Source organism: Manihot esculenta, chromosome 5, assembly GCF_001659605.2.
Source record: "Manihot esculenta cultivar AM560-2 chromosome 5, M.esculenta_v8, whole genome shotgun sequence".
Classification (NCBI taxonomy): Eukaryota; Viridiplantae; Streptophyta; class Magnoliopsida; order Malpighiales; family Euphorbiaceae; genus Manihot; species Manihot esculenta.
This window is the reverse complement of record NC_035165.2, coordinates 31,449,178-31,467,487: the sequence shown is the minus strand read 5'-3', so window position 1 is coordinate 31,467,487 and position 18,310 is coordinate 31,449,178. Positions and strand designations below refer to the sequence as shown.

Below are 18,310 nucleotides of genomic sequence, written 5' to 3'. Positions count from 1 at the left end.
ATTTTTTATTAATTTTTATTTTCAAAAAATGTCCTATTAAAAATTAAAGATGTCTCTTAAATCTCTTAATAAGATAATATATTATTAATTAATCTAATTAAATTCATAATTATTTAATTGAATTAATAACAAGTAACAAGTAACAATTAACATATTTATTTATATTAAAAATTGATAGATTTATTTTAATAATTAGCATGTTATTAATTAAGTATTTTAAAGTAATTAACTGATTAAATTTACATGCGTATTGGAGTGATAAATTAATTAAGAATTAATTTAAATGTGAAATTAATTAATTAATTTAATTATTATAAAAAATGACTAATGAAATTCGATGAACACTATAATCAAATAATAAATAGTAAAATAAATTATTTTTCTAATCAATAATTAACAACAAACTTCTCGATTTAATTACTTTCGATTGAATTTTAATTGCATTATTTTTTAAAAATTTTTTAATTTTTTCAAGATAAAATTAATTTTTTCAATAATAATTCTCTTCTTCCTTTTTTTTTAAAATTATTTGTTTTATTTAAAATCTCTATAAAATCAATATTCATTTGTTCAAACTATAATTTTTTTAAATAAAAATAAATAAATTTTAATTGGTTGATTTAACGTTCGTCATTACTTTAAATATTTTATTTTATTTTATTTTATTAAATTTTTTTTATTTGACAGATAATGGATGAAAAATAAGAATATTATTAAACTTTGTCTACATACTATCCAAAAATCGAATGTAGTTATTGTCAAAATAGAAAAAGAGAGAAAGCAGTACTATTACACCAATAGAAACCGAATTGAAAGATAATCAAAGATGGCCATCGTACGAATATAAAAAGAATGAATATTTACATATTTGACGCCATTGCTGCTGATTTTACTCAGAATCACACGTCATCGAGTCTTAACCAACTGTACCTAACTCACAGCACCGCAGCAGAACCGTACAGAGCGAAAGTCATCCAGGATTGGTTTAGCCTTCGTCAAATTTAATGTCCACCATTCGATTATCTACCTTTCCATACACTATGATCTCATAATAAGGGACCCACCCTTCCAACTAAACTTTCCAATCTCGTAAGTTGTGACTCACAACTTGTGATTTGTTAATGTGCAGCGATATAGTAAATAACTATCTGATCTGCAATCCAAATCATTAATACTTTTGACCTTTAAAATAATCAAGTACCAGCCAATTATAGAAGAGCAGAAGGTGGTCTCCACGGATTAATTTGTGAAGCTTGCGGTAGTTAATAATTACCCCAAAAAGAATATTTTAAGAAAAAAATAGATATTTCAAGTCCAGCTTCGCATGCGCGTTTTTTTCTTCTTCTACTTTCTCTCTCTCACACTCTCGGTGTCCTCCGCGTCGTTCCTCTGCTTTTTTAGGGTTTCAAATCGCCGTTTCCCTCCTCCGGAAATTCCTTTTATCTAGGTAAATTTTATATTCCTTCAACAGATTGCTTCGATAATTTCATCTAATTAAGTTGATTTTAGTGACTTGATCTCGAGTAAATCTATTCTTCCAGATTCTTATTAATCGGATTTATCTTGTTATTGCCTGATTTCTGTTTTCTTTTTTTTTTTTTTCTTTTTCTTTTTGTTAGCTTAATGGATTTCTTTTGGGATTCTTCAATTATGAATGAGTTATTATTTTGTGCTTCTACTTTTAACTGAATCGGATTTGGATCTGTTTTTTGTTCAATTTTGTAATCATGGATTTGCGATCCTTTTTGCTCCAATCTGTTCCAATGAAATTGATGGATCGCTTTTGGTTTTTAGTTGGAAACGGGAATGTAGTTGAGTTTTGTCAACTCATTTTAGTGTAATTATTCAAGATTGCGTGAACTTAATGGCGATTGTATTGCTTTGAAAGTTAATTTGACAGTGTTTTGTTTTATTATTTTCTTTTGTTTGTTTGGTTAGTAACCCAGTTTGAGTTGTTTTCTTGTGTGTGAGTGTTCTAACTAGAAAATCATTCTGGGAAATAGAAGCAGCTTAAGAGTGACTAAACTATCTGCAATAGACTTTAGAATCTGAATGAAGAGGCTTAATCAAAATTGAATTCTCCGTTCCTGCAAATTATTTCACCCAAAACAAGATTTGGCGTCAATGTATATAGCTTCAACTGAATTGCTTTTAACTTCTGAGTCTGCAGTAGGATTTTGAGGGCGTGCTTCTCTTGAATATTCTTTTTCAAAGAATTTTTTCCCCTTCTTGGTGATTGTGTTCTTTTTTTTTTCTCCACTTGTATCTGTTCTTTCCTTTTCTTTTTTCTTGTTTTCTTTATTAAGTTGGACAAGCAAGCTTTTTAAGAAAGCTGAAACATGGATTGTATTGGTTGGATTTGGAGATAAAAATAATGGAAATAAAATTCTGAATATGTAATTTGTCTTTTTGTTTTTATGTTGTTTGGATTGTCCGTGAAAGTAAACAATTTAAATATTATCTGAAAAGCATTAATAGATTTTCTGCTTCTTATTCTCATTGGTGGGTTTTGTTACACCAGTTTTGAAGCAGGGCTTTTTTTTCCTGTGTTGCATCTGTGGATCCCCGGCTGAAAAGGTTTGTTGATTGCTGCTGTGTATTTATCTAACCATTTAACAATATCTGCAGGTACATTATGGCAATGGAAGTGACCCAGGTGCTTTTGAATGCACAATCAATTGATGGAAATGTGCGTAAGCATGCAGAAGAAAGCTTAAAACAGTTCCAGGAGCAAAATCTCTCCAGCTTTTTGCTATCACTTTCTAGTGAGCTAGCAAATGATGAGAAACCTATAGATAGCCGCAAATTAGGTGGTTTAATACTTAAAAATGCCTTGGATGCCAAGGAACAACATAGAAAACTCGAGCTTGTTCAAAGATGGTTGTCGCTGGATGCCAATGTGAAAAGCCAAATCAAAGCTTGTTTGTTAAAGACTCTTTCTTCTCCTGTAGCTGATGCTAGGTCAACTTCCTCTCAAGTCATTGCCAAGATTGCAGGTATTGAGTTACCTCAGAAACAATGGCCTGAGCTGATAGGATCACTTTTGTCAAATATCCACCAGCTACCTGCTCATGTCAAGCAAGCCACTTTAGAGACTCTTGGATATTTGTGTGAGGAAGTCTCTCCTGATGTTGTAGATCAAGATCAAGTGAATAAAATACTTACAGCAGTTGTTCAGGGTATGAATGCATCTGAAGGAAACAGTGATGTTAGGCTTGCGGCAACTCGAGCATTGTACAATGCACTAGGCTTTGCACAAGCAAATTTTACCAATGACATGGAACGTGATTATATCATGAGAGTTGTATGTGAGGCAACTCTATGTCCAGAACTGAAGATACGGCAGGCTGCTTTCGAGTGTTTGGTCTCCATTTCATCAACTTACTATGAGAAATTAGCTCCTTATATTCAGGACATCTTTAGCATCACAGCGAAGGCTGTGAGGGAAGACGAGGAGCCTGTGGCTCTTCAAGCAATTGAGTTTTGGAGTTCAATTTGTGATGAGGAGATTGACATATTGGAAGACTATGGGGGTGATTTCACTGGAGACTCTGATATTCCTTGCTTTTATTTTATTAAGCAGGCACTCCCTGCTCTTGTTCCAATGCTGTTGGAAACACTCCTGAAGCAAGAGGAGGACCAGGATCAGGATGAAGGCGCTTGGAACATTGCAATGGCTGGAGGCACATGTCTTGGTTTGGTTGCAAGAACTGTGGGAGATGATATTGTCCCTCTAGTCATGCCATTTATTGAAGAAAATATTACAAAACCAGATTGGAGGCAGAGAGAAGCAGCAACTTATGCCTTTGGCTCAATATTGGAAGGTCCTTCCCCTGACAAGTTAATCCCTATTGTTAATGTTGCCTTGAATTTCATGCTCAGTGCTTTGACAAAGGATCCAAATAACCATGTCAAGGACACTACTGCTTGGACACTTGGACGCATCTTTGAATTTCTTCATGGCTCAACATTGGATGCACCAGTAATAACACAGGCAAATTGCCAACAGATCATCACTGTACTTCTTCAGAGCATGAAAGATGCTCCAAATGTAGCAGAGAAGGCATGTGGCGCCCTTTATTTTCTTGCCCAGGGTTATGAAGAGGTGGGCCCATCATCTCCCCTGACTCCATACTTCCAGGAAATTGTTCAGTCACTTCTCACTGTCACTCATAGAGAGGATGCTGGAGAATCTCGTCTGAGGACTGCTGCTTATGAAACACTAAATGAAGTGGTGAGGTGCTCAACTGATGAAACAGCACCCATGGTTTTGCAATTAGTCCCTGTAATTATGATGGAGCTTCACAATACTCTAGAGGGCCAGAAGCTTTCATCTGACGAGAGAGAGAAGCAAAATGAATTACAAGGACTTCTTTGTGGATGTTTACAGGTTATAATTCAGAAGCTAGGGTCATCAGAGCCAACCAAGTATGTGTTCATGCAGTATGCGGATCAGATAATGGGACTCTTCCTGAGGGTTTTTGCTTGTAGAAGTGCTACCATGCATGAGGAGGCTATGCTTGCCATTGGATCCCTTGCCTATGCAACAGGATTGGATTTTGCAAAATACATGCCAGAGTTCTATAAGTATTTAGAAATGGGCCTCCAAAATTTTGAGGAGTACCAAGTTTGTGCTGTCACAGTTGGTGTTGTGGGTGATGTTTGCAGGGCATTGGAGGATAAAATTTTGCCATATTGTGATGGGATTATGACACAGCTTCTTAAAGATTTATCAAGCAACCAGTTGCATCGGTCTGTGAAGCCTCCCATATTCTCATGCTTTGGTGACATTGCACTGGCTATAGGCGAGAATTTTGAGAAGTACTTGATGTATGCCATGCCCATGCTTCAAAGTGCTGCAGATCTATCTGCCCATACAGCTGGTGCTGATGATGAAATGACCGAGTATGCAAATTCATTGAGAAATGGAATTTTGGAGGCATATTCAGGGATTCTTCAAGGATTTAAGAATTCTCCTAAAACTCAGCTTTTGATTCCTTATGCACCACACATCCTTCAGTTCTTGGACAGTATATACATGGAGAAGGATATGTATGTTCTACTGACATGTTTTTATCATTTATTCTACATTCATCAAGTATTTTTATACATTATGGTTTTTGACTTGCTATAATCATTTGCTGCAGGGATGAAGTAGTAATGAAAACTGCCATCGGGGTTCTTGGAGATTTAGCAGATACACTGGGAAGTAATGCTGGTTCTTTGATACAACAGTCTCTTTCTAGCAAAGACTTTTTAAATGAATGTTTGTCTTCTGAAGACCATATGATTAAGGAATCTGCTGAATGGGCCAAGTTGGCCATAAGTCGTGCCATTTCTGTATGAAGTTTTTGCGATTTGGCATGCTATTTCATTTTACAATTCCCTGCATGCATTTGGGTGTATTGAGTCAGGGTCCAGGTTGCATTTGTGTCAGGTCATCTGCCATTTTTGGATAACAAAGTTATCAGTCTTCTGGTTGTCACTAACTCTTGCATCAGCACCATATGCTTTGGAATTGGGTAATGAGTGGATGTGGGTAAAGGAATATGTTGAAAGCCCCAGGGAATCTCAGTTAGAGCTCTGAATTGGTTTGAGCAAGGGGTAGAGATAACATTGATTTGCTAAATGTACAAGTCAGGAAGCATCTGGTCATTTGTTATTTATTGATCTTTGTCATGGTTGAAACATCTGATGGCATTCTGGTGGTAATCTCTAAGGTAGTTGAAGTGGATTACTGCAATGATCGGATGAAGTTTAGTGACACTTGAAGACGAAATGTGGCACCTTTCATTCATATTCCGTGCTCCCCTCCTTTTTTCGGTCTTCATTATCATTCATATCTTATAATTTCATCATCATGTCTGTCATGGTCGGGTACTCGGGTTGTATTTTAACTGCTGCACTATACTTGGGGGGGGGCTTCTTCCTCGTATTATTGAGGGTATTGCATCCTGCATTGCATCTTCTATTTTTATTTTTTCTTTTTATTGTTTTTATAGGTCTGAAGTCAGTAATATACATTGCGTTCATTCAATCATATAGTCTCCAGTTATGGGTTTCCTCCTTTTTCCACAATGTGTAATATTTTTGGTTAAATCTCTGCTTGTTGATATTGGAATGCCGTGATCTGTTTTGACATTTGTAAGAATTGGACGGAGAAATGAACGTCAGGTGGAAGTGGAGGCAAGTACGACTGTATCGAATTGTCATGTGGGCCTTTTTGGCATTTCGTTTCTCCCTCTCAGCTGTTTTTTAAGTGTATGCTAGTGCGGAGAGATGGAGACGCAAGGTTATGTTGATGCTTCTTCGATTTGGTTTTGCTTATTGATTTTTTTTGTGTGTTTTTGACCTTTCTCTCTGGCTGAGAAATAAGAAATCGGCAACGAAGCCCAATTCCATTTAATATTTGATGTGTGAGTTCGAGGCTTCTAATCTAATTGGCTAAGACTGAGATATATAGGGGTCGTTTTGTGTTTTTTTTCTTGGTCGAAGAAATTGTGGGCACTTCAGTTTGGAAATGACATGGTCATTTGTTTAGGACCATTTCTATATATTTTAAATACATTAAAACTGAATCTCAATTTCTAGTTTTACTTCAATGTTAGGATTTAGGATGATTTTATAGAACTCGAGTTTTCTGAAGCTTTTTCGGTATATTTATAGGCCTTTGATTTGATGGCTGGAAGGGAAATTTGCTTTTCTTTCCATTTTACTGCGTCATGGCCTTGTTTTTTTTATTTTTTTATTTTTTTTTCCAAATGCGGTTGTTTTGCCTTTCCCATTTTGACATGCCAAAGACTAATTATCTAATTACTAGATCGTATTTCTCCGACCACAAAGAAAAATTATTTCATTTAATTTTAAAATGAAATATCAATTAAATTTTAATTTGTAAATATAAAATTTAAAAATGATTTTTAATTAAATTTTTATGTCCTCTGTTAATTTTGATGTTCAATTATGTAAAAGTTGAAACTTATTATAGCTATGTAAGAATTTTTTATGCAAATTTTTTGAGGGGTAATAAAAAATTTAAAAGATAGATTAATAAAAATATGAACTTCGTATGCTTAATTAAAAAGTTCTAGAAAAAAAAGTCTGGGGGGCTACCCTCCAGTCTTTGTTTTCATTCTCCATAAATTCTTTAGTGTAAATAAAAAGAATGAATGTAGTTCAAGGAATGTGGGTTTGATTATTTCATGATGTGACCGCCACCATCCGTATCTAAGAAAAGTAGTGGATGTGCATGGGTTGGAGTTATCACAACTTTTTGTGTTTATTATTGAAGTCTCAGTCCAATCTTCAAAGCCATTTGAATTCAATTATCAACTATATCTGTACAATGTAATACAAGAAATTGAAGGGTAAATATAAAAAGTTGGAGGAAAAAATAACAAAAGAATGAAGTAAGCATCCCAAATAAATAGTGTTAGCCACTTGGCTTTGGACATCATCAATTTGATTTGATTTCCCCTTGCAATTGTCAACTTTTTGAAGACTTATCTTTACCGACATAATATTTTGAATTCAAGACCTTTATATATTATTTGGGTAAATTTATGAATTTCATTACACGTAAGTTTTGAGTTTAATAACAACTTATAAATTACTATATATTACTTCTTAAAAAAAGTCATTTTGACTCTTAAAAAATATAAAAATATATAATAATATAGTAAGAAACGTTGTAAAATAAAAATATTAATATATTATAAATAAGATAAAAAATAAAAATATTCTATTTTAATATTTTTTTTTTTAAATTTCAAGGATTAACTTAATATATTCTAGAATTTGAAGAATTTATATTTTTCTAATAATTTTTTCTATATTCTTAAAAATTTAAAACTCTTTAATATATTTTAATAATTAAAAATATAATTATTGAATTCAATTTTGTATTTTAATCGAATAAGGAGTTAATCCCGCTGTGAATCAGTTGATCGCCAAGTAGTGAATAAAATTATGTGAAAATATTTTCTACGGGAGTTATTTTTCCATAAAATAAATTTCCACAAAATAAATGAAGCATGCATGATTGTGCATGTAATGAAGAGGTAGTTTGGAAGATATTATTAAGAGGTGCAACTAAAAAAATGGATAATTGTTAAAATATTAAATTTACTTTTTGCACTATATAACGGGACTATCAATAATATATTTAATTTTTCGATTTAAGTATATCTCAACCATTATTAAATGATTAAATATGGAAATCACTTATTACATTCAAGAGTATCAATTATATTCTCTGTAATCTATTTCACTTTTTTTTTAATTTATTTAATATTTTAATAATAATTTAGAAATATATTTAAATTGAAAAATAAAATTTAATATTTTAAATCCAAATAAATTTAATATTTTTACAAATAAATAACAATAATTAATTAAGAGTTGAAGGTGGTGAGTTGTCCCTCTTTAGGTAGTGGTATGAAGATGGTTTGTATCTGATTTCACGTGTTGGCCACTCACTCAGTTTGTCTCCAATCCAATTTGACTTTCCAAGGTGATCAAGCCCGAAATATGAGGATCATAAGCATTTAAAGTGCTGTTTGGTACCACGGAAAAAAATAATAAAAAAAGGTAGAAAAACAAAAAAGGAAAAAATCTTGGATGGAAAATTAGGGCATCCCACTCCCCCACTACTTAATGGTCAATACCGCAAAATGGTCCCTCATTGAAAAGCGATTAATTTCACCTCTTAAAATAGATATTTTTTTCCTTTCGATTATAACCACGGTAAATTACAATTTAATCTCTTTAATTTAATAAAATATTTATTTTAATATTTATATTTTTAAAAATTTAAAGAAATTAAATAAAATATCTATTTTAGTATTTATATTTTTAAAAATTTACAATTTAATTTTTTATATTTGAAAAATTACAATTTAGTCTATACCATTAAAATTAGAGTTAATTTACCGTTAATTTTCATAAAAAGGATTAAAATATCATTAGTTCTTACCGTCCACAGAAAAGAAACTAGAGAGACTAAACTGCTAAATTATTGAATATTGCAAAATTAGTCCAGCATCACAACCACCATGAGAAGACCTAGCATTAGCTAACAACAGACAGGTCTAGCAGCCGAAGCATGCCTATCTTCGATAAAAGTAAAGGTCGTACTTGATGATTGCAAACTGAATCTGATTATTTCGAATTGTGTGATTTCGGTAAATCACACATGCTTTCGAGATGCCGCCGATTTTGAGGCTCATATGTCCCTTCACTATAGCGTTCCCATCATCGGTGTTGCCCGCAAAAGGTGGTGTCATCGACTCACAGGGTAGATACCTGTTATGACAGTCAACGAGAATCGAAAGCAATGCAAAAAAGATAAAAATAATCTCCGAAGGAAGAGCAAAGATTGCTCGACCTTCAATGTTTGCCAATGTTCGACCAGGCCATGCCGTTGACCATCAAAGGGCAACAACGCTTCTCGATATAGTCCATCGTCAAGTTTGGTCGTTAGTTGGGTCACGATGAACAGTGAATCCAACTCTTCAATATTCAATAAATTCAACATTTAACAGTTTAATTCCTCTGATTTTCTCCAATCCTAATTGCAGTGGCGGAGCCAGGAGCTTCCCTTTGGTAGGGCACCGGCTGCGCCGCTGCGGCACCTTCATCCCCCTTCAAAGTATTTTCCGGTCGCCGGTACGGCACGTGCCCCCTTGCCGTACCTTCCCTCCGCCCCTGCCTAACTGTAGGGACTAAGAGTATTTTAGTTCTTTTTATGAAAATTAACGGTAAATTAACTCTAATTCTAATGGTATGAATTAAATTATGATTTCTCAATTATCAAAGACTAAATGGTAGATTTAGAAAAAAAAAAATAAAGTAAATATTTTATTAAACTTGAGGGACTAAATTATAGTTTACCCTTATAATAATATTAAAAACCTATTGAATTTAAAAGAACAAAACCTTATTTTTACCGGTCTCGACTTTTAAATTTGTTATAATTTTCAATCACTATTATAATTTGTCTAATTGAATATAAAAATATAAACTTTATGTTTATACTTTCAATAATATACCAAAATTTTTTATTTTTTTATAATTAAAATTAACTCTTAAAATAAATTTGATGAATTTTAAATTAGTATACATATCACCGTGTATTATTTATTTATCTTTTTAAATATTAATTAAATTTATATAAATAATTATTTTACTTTAATTAACTATATACTCTAATTATACTCGGCTCTTGTTGTTCTAATATTTAATTTAAACTCTAAAATCTCTAATTTAAAACTAATTAGATATAAAAATTCATAATTCGATTATTTTAATCTAATTTAAATATAAAATTTTAATCCTAATTTAAATATGAAATTTTCATTTTGAATGAACATCGAAATTTTCATTTTGAATGGATATATAAATCTAGTTAGTTTTAAATTTGAAATTTTAAAATTTAAATTAAATATTAAAATAATAAGAGTCGAGTCGTATTAGGATATATAGTTAATTAAGATTACAGAATTGCTTATGTGAATTTAATTAATATTTTAAAAAATAAATAAATAATACATGTCATGTCTTGATGTATGCACTAATTTAAAATAATTAAAATTATTTTAAAAATTAAGTATAATTATGAAAAAAATTAAAAAATTTGAATAAATTATTAAATTATATTTTAATAATTAATTGGATAAATTATGTTTGAGATCCGCTAAAATTAATATAAATTCAAAAGTTTATATGCTTTATCATCTAAAATTAAAAATTTTAAAAAGTTTAATAATAATAATAATTTATTATTTTATTTTTATGATTTACAAAAACTCGTTAGTTGATTTACTAAATCTAAAAAATATATTAAAATATTTTTAAAATTTTAAAAAGTCTATTGATTGAAATTTTTTTATTAACTTTAATCATTAAATATCAAAAACAAATTTAAAATGTACTCAATACAATAAAATTAATTTATTTATTTAAAATATTAAATATATTTTAATGTATTTGTTAAGATTGAGAACTAATTATTAATAATTTTCTAATAATAAAATAATTAATTAATAATTTTTTAAAAAATTTAATAATTTTTTAATATATTTTTTAAAAGTAAATAACCTATTAAAGAGTTTTTTCGTATTATAAAAATTAACGAGTTTCTTCTAATAATAATAATATTAATATTAGTACTGTTTCTTTGTTTTTTTTAATAACTTAGAGCTAGCATTACTTGTATTGTTGTATCAAAATTCTAATTAAATTTTTTAAGTTTTAGACTTGATTTATTTTTAGAAAATAATTTATATTTGAAAATTATTTTTTAATAAAAGAATATATTTTTATAATTTAAATTTAATTTAAAAAATAAATATATTAACAAATTTATATACTGAAGTTTTAATAAAAATTTTAAAATATATAAAATAACTTTATATTTAAAAAAAAGTTAATTTCTTTATAATGATTTATTTTTTTTCTCTAATCAAAAAAAATATCCAACATTAAATATTTTTTTAATTCTCAAGTATTAAAAAATATAAAAAAATATAATTTTTCTAAGAATTATTTTCCATAAAATAAATAATGCTATAGACTAACTGTTGAAGTGAAATTTATTAATATATAAACCACTTTTTTCTCCCAAGCTGAGTCACCTACCCGAATAAACCAATCCGAATAAACCAATTAATAAACGACTACATATGGGTGAAAAAGTCAACTATATTCAGTCATCATCCAACAATCACGGATAAAAGGAGAGGTAACTAAACATATATTACCGTCTCACTTTGACTAGAGCAAATAGAATAAGACTCATTTACTTAGACATTCCTATAAATTAAATTAATTAAGTATGGGATAACATTAAAACAAGCACGCCATATCAGATATAAAACCTTCGGTGGAGCTCAAATATACCAAAGTTTTTTCTACATTAATCTAACTTCAACCTAGCAACTCAAATAAGTAGTCTGTATCAAGAATCTACAAGCACTTCAAATCGAATAGAATCTATATTTCTTAAATTTTTATACCCAATTATCCACTTGTCCAATAATACTCACGCAGATTATTAAATTTTAATTTAATAATATTAAATTATTTTAAAATTATTAAATTATGAATTCAAATTTTACTATTTTATATTGAGCAAGTATAATTTATAGGCAAATATAATTATATATTAGATTCCGACAACCCTTAGAAAATATCTTTTATAGTGGAATTAGGGCAAATGCATTTTATCAACATAATATCATTACCCAACATTTGTTTTGATATTGGAGCATGTAAAAATTTCCACTGCTGCAAATTTCATAATCCGTATTTGAAAAAATTATAAGCCTATTATAAACTTTAAGCACGGTTGATAATACTGAGTTTATAATTTTCTCATCTCCATTAGTCAATTAGATAATGAAAGCCATTGTCTATATGAAAAGGCCAATGTAACACCCCTTACCCTATCAAAGAGTAGATAGAGCAAGGAATGTCACAAACTATACCTTTTTAGATATATCAGGACTAAACAATTTCTTTTATCTGTAAATACCAAGTTTTTAGGTAATGCATGTAACTTTCATCAAGATTAAAATAAGCGTGAGATTTTTAAACCAAAATTTTCGGCAGAGTTTTCTCTGTTTCATTAGCACTTTAACCTGTAATACATATGAACATCACACTTATAATAACACTAACAACTGTCACTTGATATCTTACTATTCTTTGATTTACATAACCTTCACAACTCACTCTATTTAATATGTACATGCCAAAATAAAACTGTACTATGACTCCGAGACTCAAAACAACCAGCTATGATGATGGCCTTGATATCTGATGTAGATCTCTGATAACTTCTGTTGCCCTATTTTATCTACAACCTGCGTGAGGTAAAAACCAACACGCTGAGCTAATGCTCAGTGGGTGATAGCAAACAAATAACAAAATAGAGCAAACAAGTTCACGTATACAGATAATCAGAATAAAAACATCTTCTTTTTCCGTTATTACACCTTTTCTATTTATAATAAATTACCACAGCTTAGTGCATGTAAGAGATGCAAACATATTAACACTCACTAATAAGTTCACAAAATTAAGTATCAATCTTAATTAAGATCTTAGCCCTTATAAACACATAGTAGGATCGTCTAGGTAGATAAGGAGTTATAACGGTAGGCACAGAGTGCCGAACGGTAGGCTCAGAGGCCAAAACTGTGATAGCAGGGCTCTATGACCGTGCTTATGAGGTACCTGATATGTAACATCAAATAAAAATCATGTATCGGTAGCAGTACTGCGAACTCTGTATGTTTATATGGCATGCCATACCCTTATACTAACCTCGACTCCTATTACGTTTACCAGGGCCAAGCACTATTAATTCAATGTATCAATGTAAAATGCATGCCATGTGAAGCTTTTTGAATTCATTTTCCAAGTTACATATATCATATTCCAAGATTTACAATATGGAAAACTCATGGCAAATAGTGCAAAACTTTATTGACTTAGCATTTTAATGTAGAAAACTACATTCTGCCATATATTGCATCAACTTTTCAAGTAGTTTAGAGTTATAATTTAACTTCATTTTCTTCATAAGAAATATACATTTATGTCTTATCTTTCCAACAAGGTATGATTCATGCAATTCTGATCATCCTAACTTAAGTTATGAATTTTTCTTTACCAGCTGCTCAATCAGGTCTTAATCAGTCCAGTATTAGTACCTGTTTATAGTATCACAAAAATTATCAGATTCATACATTTCTATACAAATTCAAGCTTAAGTGTCTTCTACAAAGTTTTAGGTATACTTCTTAGGATTCATTTGGCACTGGTATTAACAAATTTCACTGAGTACATAATTAGTTATAGTATAATCAATACACACTGTTCCGGATGCACTAACTCTGTATCCAGTTTAGGTTCACTTCAAATTTTCATCATCCTACCTACAGATTCAGAATTTAGTCAATTCATGAAAGTTTGAGCTCTTTGTCTTAGCTTTCATTTGGTATATCTTAGGCTTAATTTCAATAACCACACAATAAGTTATAAGAATATCAACACAAGCTGTCCTGTTACAACCTATTCTGCCAGATTTGCACTTTTAGCTCTCATGTTAAATTTCTTTACTCTAAGCCTTTCAAACATCATTTTAACATTCATATAACATATTTATACAGTCAAAGCAACATTTCCAGCAAGTAAAATCAACCCCTAATTTCACTTATTCATGGCAGAATCCAAGGAAAACAGAAAATCATACAAACACCAAACCTTTCTTGAATTCCTCCTTTCTTTTCCTCTTCTAATCTCTAGCTATCTCCTTTCCCTTTGATGTTCCTTCACCTAGGTCAATTTATGTCTTAGGAAAGGATTGAATAAACTATAAATTAAAGCTTTATAATTCAAATCCATGCATGAAGAAATGAGATGATGCTATTTCCTACTCATTTCTAAACTTACCTTTGATTTTCAAGCTTGGTGTATATGGAACCTAAACCTTTCTTCTTCAATTCTTTCAATATATGGCTCTTCCTTTAGATCTTGATCTTAGGATGAATTTTGGTTAAAGAAAGAAGTTGATTTGGTGAGGTTTTGGCTTGGCTTTGGTGGGAGAAAGAAAAGAAATTCTTTGGTTTCCTATGGTGTGAGCTACGGCAAAGTGAAATGGAGAAGATGACAATCCCTTTTTCAAATTGCTTGGTCATTTCTTCATCCAATAGCTAGGTGACACATGGAAAGTAAAATTTGACTTTTATATTTTAACTTTCCATATTTATACTTTAACCCACTAAACTTTTTACCATAGTTCAATTTAGTTTTTAAACTTTCAATAATCATAGATTGACCTACTAAAATATGCTTTTAGCCTTTAGAAGTCCTTTCCACTTAAGCAAGCATGACGGATTTAAAACAAACACCTCAAGCAAGCACGTCAGAAAACCCTAAGCACCTCCCAAAAGTGACTCGTTCCCGACTCGCTAATCACACTGTCTACTTTATTTCTGAATATGTCCGTTTCTATATTTGAGTTTTCTATAATTCAGTTATTAGCAGATTAGAGTTATGCTAGTACCTCCCCTAAGTAGCTCGGGGTAAGCTAGCACCTCCCCTAATGCCACTTACTTTAGTAGTGAAATAGCCTAACCCATACCTAGTGATGTCACTGCTCTAGCTATGAGTTTGAGGATGTTACAACTCTTCCCCTCTTAAGAAATTTCGTCCTCGAAATTTTACCTGCTTTGAATAGCTGTGGATATTGTTGCTTCATCACCTCTTCACTCTCCCATGTAGCTTCTTCTGCCTTGTGATTTCTCCACAACACTTTCACTAAGGGAATCTTCTTATTCCTTAACTCTTTTATTTCCCTTGCTAAAATTTTCACTGGTTCTTCTTCATAAGTCAGGTCAGACTGTACATCAATGGTTTCAGCTGGAATGACATGTGATGGGTCAGATCTGTATCTTCTTAGCATGGATACATGGAAGACATTATGTATTCTGTCTAACTCTGGAGGTAAAGCTAGCCTGTAGGCTACTGGACCCACACGCTCAATTACATCATATGGACCAATAAACCGAGGGCTTAGCTTACCTTTCTTGCCAAATCTTAGCACTTTCTTCCATGGAGAAACTTTCAAAAACACTTTATCCCCAATAGCAAATTCTATATCTTTTCTTTTCAAATCTGCATATGATTTTTGCCTATCTGTTGCAGCTTTCAATCTTTCTTTGATAATCTTCACTTTCTCCTCAGTCTGTCTTATCAACTCTGGACCTACAAGTTTAGCTTCACTAAGTTCTGTCCAGCATAATGGAGTTCTACATTTTCTGCCATATAATGCTTCATAAGGGGCCATCTTAATACTAGCCTGATAACTATTGTTGTAAGCAAATTCCACTAGTGGAAGATATCTTTCCCAGCTTCCTTCAAATTCAATTACACAACTTCTGAGCATATCTTCCAAAACTTGAATTACTCTCTCTGACTGGCCATCTGTCTGAGGATGAAAAGCTGTACTAAAATTCAATCTTGTCCCTAGAGCTTCATGTAGTTTTTCCCAAAATCTGGATGTGAATCTTGGATCTCTGTCTGATATGATAGAGATAGGAACACCATGCAGTCTCACAATTTCATTAATGTACAATTCTGCATACTTCTCCAATGTGTAATCCATTCTGATTGGCAAGAAATGCGCTGATTTAGTTAACTTGTCAACTATTACCCAGATGGCATCTTTCTTCCTTGGTGTGAGTGGCAATCCTGTTACAAAATCCATGGTAATTCTATCCCATTTCCATTCTGGTATAGCAATAGGCTGCAATAATCCTGATGGGACTTGATGTTCTGCTTTTACCCGTTGACATGTCAAACATTTTGTTACAAATTCAGCTATATCTCTTTTCATAACTGACCACCAATAGTGCATCTTCAGATCTTGATACATCTTAGTGCTACCTGGATGCATAACATATGGACTGTTGTGTGCCTCTGTAAGAATACTCTGTTTCAGCTCTCCAATGTTAGGTACACATATTCTGTCACCATAGTACAAGTAACCATCATCACTTATCACATGCTTCTGCTTCTTCCCCTCTTGTACTTGTCTAGTCCATAAGGCTATCTCTGTATCTTCTTTCTGTGCTTCTTTAATTTGTTGCAGTAAGTTGGGTCTAACCTTCAATTCTGCTATGATAGCTCCATCATCCGCTATAGTCAACTGCGCATTCATTGCTCTTAATGCAAATAAGGATTTCCTGCTGAGTGCATCTGCTACCAGATTAGCTTTGCCTGGGTGATAATCTATGATGCAATCATAATCTTTCAGTAACTCCATCCATCTTCTCTGTCTCAGGTTTAGCTCCTTTTGTGTGGGCAAGTATTTCAGACTTTTATGATCTGTATAAATGTAACATTTCTCACCATATAAGTAATGTCTCCATATCTTTAGTGCAAACACTATGGCCGCCAACTCTAGATCATGAGTAGGATAGTTCTTCTCATGTGGCTTCAGTTGTCTAGAAGCATAGGCAATCACTTTACCTTCTTGCATCAAAACACATCCAAGTCCATTGTGAGAAGCATCACTGTATATCACAAATTCCTTGCCAGAAATAGGTTGTGTAAGTATAGGTGCTTCAGTGAGCATAGTCTTCAATCTGTCAAAGCTTGCCTGACATTTATCATCCCAAACATACTTAACATTCTTATGTAGTAATTTAGTCAATGGAGCTGCTATAAGTGAAAACCCTTTCACAAACCGTCTGTAGTACCCAGCTAGACCCAAGAAACTCCTGATCTCTGCAACATTCTTTGGTGGCTTCCATTCCAGTACAGCTTTAATCTTCTGTGGATCTACCCTGATTCCCTCTGCTGATACAACATGTCCCAAAAATGTTATTTCATCGAGCCAAAAATCACATTTACTGAACTTGGCATAAAGTTGCTTTTCCCTCAGAGTCTGCAACACTATCCTCAGATGTCTATCATGGTCTTCTCTAGTTTTAGAGTATACCAGTATATCATCAATGAATACTACAACAAACTGGTCTAAATATGGATGGAAGATACGGTTCATCAAATCCATGAATGATGCAGGTGCATTTGTTAACCCAAATGGCATAACCAGAAACTCATAATGTCCATATCGTGTTCTGAATGCAGTTTTAGGCACATCTGTCCCTTTAACTCTCAACTGATGGTAGCCCGATCTCAAATCTATCTTAGAGAAAATGCTGGCCCCTTTCAACTGATCAAACAAATCATCTATTCTGGGCAGTGGATATTTATTCTTTATAGTTACCTTATTCAACTGTCTGTAATCAATGCACAACCGAAGAGATCCATCTTTCTTTTTCACAAACAACACTGGTGCACCCCATGGTGAAACACTAGGTCGAATAAAGCCCTTATCAAGTAACTCTTGCAACTGTATTTTCAACTCTTTCAATTCTGTAGGAGCCATTCTGTAAGGAGCAATTGAAATAGGTGCGGTGCCTGGCACAACTTCTATAGCAAAATCCACTTCCCTTTCTGGAGGTAACCCTGGCAACTCTTCAGGAAATACATCTGGAAAATGACATACTGTGGGTAGATTTGACACACTAGGACCTTCCTTCTTAGTTTCAATCACACTAGCTAGATAAGCTGTACAGCCTTTTCTAATCAATCTCCTAGCTGTAGTGACAGATATGACATTAGAGAGGTAATCTGACCTCTCACCCACAACTATAACCTCAGAACCCTCTAATGTTTTGAGTGTGACTCGCTTTAACTTACAATCAACTATGACATGATGTCTAGACAACCAATCCAT

The 18,310-nt window shown here is 32.2% G+C and overlaps 1 protein-coding gene across 2 annotated transcripts; it reads left to right on the top strand.

Annotated features, from left to right (window-relative positions):
* The first annotated feature begins 1,294 nt into the window (after positions 1-1,294).
* On the top strand, positions 1,295-6,406 carry LOC110614301 (importin subunit beta-1). 2 transcript variants are annotated; one of them, XM_021755803.2, is made up of 3 exons: positions 1,295-1,447; positions 2,629-5,052; positions 5,148-6,406. In XM_021755803.2, the coding sequence occupies exons 2-3, from the start codon at positions 2,636-2,638 to the stop codon at positions 5,344-5,346; spliced, it is 2,616 nt and encodes an 871-aa protein (XP_021611495.1). In that variant the 5' UTR covers positions 1,295-1,447; positions 2,629-2,635; the 3' UTR covers positions 5,347-6,406. The 2 variants fall into 2 exon arrangements, with proteins under 2 accessions (XP_021611495.1, XP_043812631.1); XM_043956696.1 differs by having other exon boundaries at positions 1,297-1,447; positions 2,522-5,052.
* Positions 6,407-18,310: the final 11,904 nt, after the last annotated feature.